The sequence below is a fragment of the Solenopsis invicta genome, chromosome 3 (assembly GCF_016802725.1).
Source record: "Solenopsis invicta isolate M01_SB chromosome 3, UNIL_Sinv_3.0, whole genome shotgun sequence".
NCBI classification, from domain to species: Eukaryota; Metazoa; Arthropoda; class Insecta; order Hymenoptera; family Formicidae; genus Solenopsis; species Solenopsis invicta.
This window is the reverse complement of record NC_052666.1, coordinates 11,340,987-11,345,039: the sequence shown is the minus strand read 5'-3', so window position 1 is coordinate 11,345,039 and position 4,053 is coordinate 11,340,987. Positions and strand designations below refer to the sequence as shown.

Here is a 4,053-nt window from a genome sequence, read left to right as displayed (position 1 = left end):
CAAGCCCGGAAAAGTGAGATGGGCGATAAACACCTTCAAACCCTTTAAGTCGGCGGGACCAGATCAAGTATTTCCGGCTCTTCTACAAGAGGGGCTGGAGCTGGTCGTGGGACCTCTGACAAGGACTTTGAGGGCATGTTTGGCTCTGGGCCATACGCCTAGCGCATGGAAACTAGCAAGAGTGGTATTCATCCCAAAAGCGGGAAGAGTGAGCTACTCCTCTGCTAAAGACTTCAGACCGATAAGTCTGACCTCGTTTCTCCTGAAGACCCTGGAGAAACTGGTCGACGCGTATGTAAAGGACGTCGTTCTCCTGCGGCGTCCCTTGCATTGCGCGCAGCACGCGTACCGCATGGGCTACTCCACGGAGACGGCTCTTCATGCGACTGTGTCGTTTATCGAGGGGCAACTGGAGAGGGGCGGTTACGCGGTGGGCACCTTCTTAGACATAGAGGGTGCTTTTAACAACACCCCGCACAAGGCGGTGTGTGAAAAAGCGTTGCACAGGGGTGTGCCGGAGAAACTCGTAGAGTGGATCCGGGGCATGCTAGGGCGGCGAGTTGTAGCCTCGTTGGGAACAACGAGGGTCAGTGGATGGGTGGAGAGGGGGTGCCCCCAGGGCAGGGTACTCTCTCCACTGCTATGGTGCCTGGTGGTGGATGGGCTGCTTGAGGGACTGAGTGAGAGGGGCTTCTTCGTGCAGGGCTACCCTGACGACGTGGCTCTGCTAGTGCGAGGACCCTTTCTCGGGCCCCTCCTGGAGCTCATGCAGAACGCACTGGGAACAGTAGAGCGGTGGTGCAGGGGAACCGGTTTGTCAGTGAATCCGCTGAAAACGGGGCTCGGTGTTTTCACTCGCAAATACAAGGTGGGCACTATAAAGGGGCCCATCTTTGAAGGTACAAGGCTAGCCCCAGCTGACTCAGTGAAATATCTGGGAGTGATCCTAGATAAGAAGCTGTCCTGGAGGGAGCACCTTGAAAGCCGCTGTAAGAGTCTGTGCTCCTACTTCTGGATGTGCAGGAGAATCGTGGGGGCTGAAGCCCAGGATGGTCTATTGGATCTATACTGCAATACTTCGACCCAGGCTCACCTACGCAGCAGTTGTGTGGTGGCCTAGGGCGCGGAAGAAAGCGGCGGTGATGGCGCTCGACCACATCAGGGCTCTGATTTTACGAGGGGCCCTGGGTGCAATGTGAACCACGCCGGTGGCAGCCATGGGCATCTTGCTCGGGATCGAACCACTTCACCAGGTGGTGATGGAAGCGGCGGCGATCGCCGCACACCGACTAGCCTGTGAACTGAAGTGGAAAGAGGGGACTGCGCATACTAAGTTCCCCAGCGGCATGCTGACCGACTCCATCTTCGGAATGAGGCAGAACAGGATGCCAGCAGTTCGGGCCCTGGACAGGCGCTTTAAAGTGCAGGTCACAGGGCTCGCGGACGAGATTGAACCCGGAGCATCGGTTCAGGCCTGGGACGGGGACGTCTGGTTCACAGATGGCTCCAAGACGGGCATGAGCTCCGGCGCGGGCATTGTTTGCCGACAGAGGAGGGTGGCAGAGAGCCTGCCCCTGGATGGGTACGCCACGGTTTTCCAGACGGAGATCGTCGCAATCCTAAGATGTGCCCAGCTGGCCCTGGAAGTGAAGGAGACGGCTGGGCGTGTGAGAATATGTTCGGACAGTCAAGCTGCCATCAAGGCACTTGAAGCTCCGATCTACACCTCGCGGCTGGTCTGGGACTGCAGAAATGCACTGGAGAAGCTGGCAAAGGACAAAGAAGTTATCGTGACCTGGGTCCCCAGTCACTCGGGGATTGAGGGCAATGAAGAGGCCGACCGGCTCGCCAGAGCCGCATCAAGAATGGAGGTGTTCGGGCCGGGACCGGTGCTGGGGGTCCCTTTCTGCCTTGGCAGGGAGAGGCTTCGGGCCTGGCTGCGAAACGAGCACCTCGAGTTTTGGAAAAATGAGCTGGGGACCAAGTGTCGGCAGGCCGGAGCTCTACTGGGGGAAACACCCAGCGAGGGCCTAGTCCGGGACATAAGGTCCTTGAGCAGAAGGGACGCTAGGCTAGCGGTGCAAATACTGACTGGCCATGGAGCCCTTAATTACCACATGCACAGGCTGGGCCGTTCCGATACGACTGAGTGTAGGGCCTGTGGGGAGGAAGAGGAGACAAGTCTCCACATTCTTTGCGACTGCCCGGCCTACGCGGGGCTAAGACTAAAACTACTAGGCTCGGCTTTTCCCGAGCCAGGGCAGATTAGTAGGCTACCTATGAGGGACCTGAGCCTCTTCTGGAGGGAATCGGGGCTCCCATAGGCGGCTAACGACTGGAGGGTGACACAATAGGCATCAGTCTGCGTGTCGTTGGCGGATCTTCGATTCGAGGACCGCCCCCTCTGTTTCCATTATTATTATTATATTATTATTACGTCTTGTGGTACGAGGTAAGTCTAAAAAAAAAGTACGTAAAAAGCTGTAAATAAATTAATGCAAGTAATGTGTATCATTCACGATTTCAATAAAAAATAAAAAGAAGATCGTTGCATATGTATCCTGCCTACTTTATACTGTAGGGTTGTCAGGAGGATTTGAACGAGGCGCCTGGAAGAGGAAAGTCTGGACGACACTTCAGAGGCTATGCCTGGATCAAGAGGGGAGGGAGGAAGGCGGAAACACTGGGCATAACCGCGAGGTGTGGAATAAGCCAAGAGACACGTTTAACGTTAACACAACGGTTTAATATCAGAAGGCGCGTTACATTGCTACGCAAGATGTCGGACAGGCCCGACTGTACACGCGGACGGCGACCAAGAGACGATGGTCCGTTACACACACGCACGCTAGCTTGTCCCGCACGAGTTCCCTCTCGAGAGCACGGGTGCGCGGCAATCGGCCGTCGCAGCAAATCCGGGGCTCAGGCTAACGCTGAGCCAATACCTACACAGTATCGGTATGACGTTGACAATATGGCGCTGCACTAGCGCCCCTAGCGGTGGACGCTTGAACTAACAGAGGAGGTTAGCGGGGACAGCCGCTAACTTACAGCTCGACCATCCTGACCATTCACGCGTCCCGAGTGATTTACAAATACTGAAACGGAACTTTGGTATAAAAGATCATATAATGTGATGCAGACTTATATAAAAAACTAAAAAAAGAGATAATGCACTTCGGATATCTTATAATAATATCACATTGTAAATGTTACGATTAATATTACAATAGACTATATTAATATCAAGAGTTCAGTCTAAACACTAGGAATAAGAATACTGATTGTTGAAAACAGGAATATCACAACTCTTATATAACTATAGTATGAATACAGAACACTACGTAGGAACTAAAACTAGAGACGAGACTCTTTCAAGGCACAACTGGTTTGACATGAAATTTCATACGATCCGGAGATAAAATAGAATTGTACGGTTTTTGAGCAATGTTAAAACCAGGAATGTTTTGAATCACATAACGATTATTATTTAAGACTTTAGCTACCATGAAAGGACCTTTATAAACCGGTTTTAATTTTCTGTCCTCACCGGGTTTGATAACCGTATTTCGTATCATGACGTGATCGCCTTCTTTATACTTAGTAGGTGTTTTATGTTTTTTGTCATAATAGACTTTGTTATAATTTCTAATTTTATCAGTAATGTCAAAAGCTTTTTTACGATTTATATCTCTTTCGTCTTCGATTTTTAGATCAGTTTTGGCAAGAGAATTTAAACATTCAACTATCTCCGCATCGGCAAAATTCCTTTGTTGGTAACCGAACAACAAGTTCGAAGGAGAGGAACCAACTGAAGAGTGAAAAGTATTATTTGCTACATATTGAATGGTATTCAAATGAGTGGACCACAAAGTTTGATCCGTGACAACTTTCTTAAGCGAGGATTTTAAAAAACGATTGACTCGTTCAACCAAGCCATTCGCCCATGGAGCGGCGACAGCGACTAGCCGATGTTTGATGTTGCGAGCATGAAGAAACTCTGCGAACTCTCTTGAAGTGAACGCAGTGCCTCTGTCGGACACTATTTCCCGA

At 51.0% G+C, this 4,053-nt stretch overlaps 1 protein-coding gene across 1 annotated transcript; it reads left to right on the top strand.

The window, feature by feature from the left end:
• The first annotated feature begins 1,217 nt into the window (after positions 1–1,217).
• On the top strand, positions 1,218–2,324 carry LOC120357387. Its single transcript, XM_039447569.1, has one exon. It carries the CDS (start codon positions 1,218–1,220, stop codon positions 2,322–2,324), a length of 1,107 nt encoding a protein of 368 aa, XP_039303503.1.
• The last annotated feature ends 1,729 nt before the right edge of the window (positions 2,325–4,053 follow it).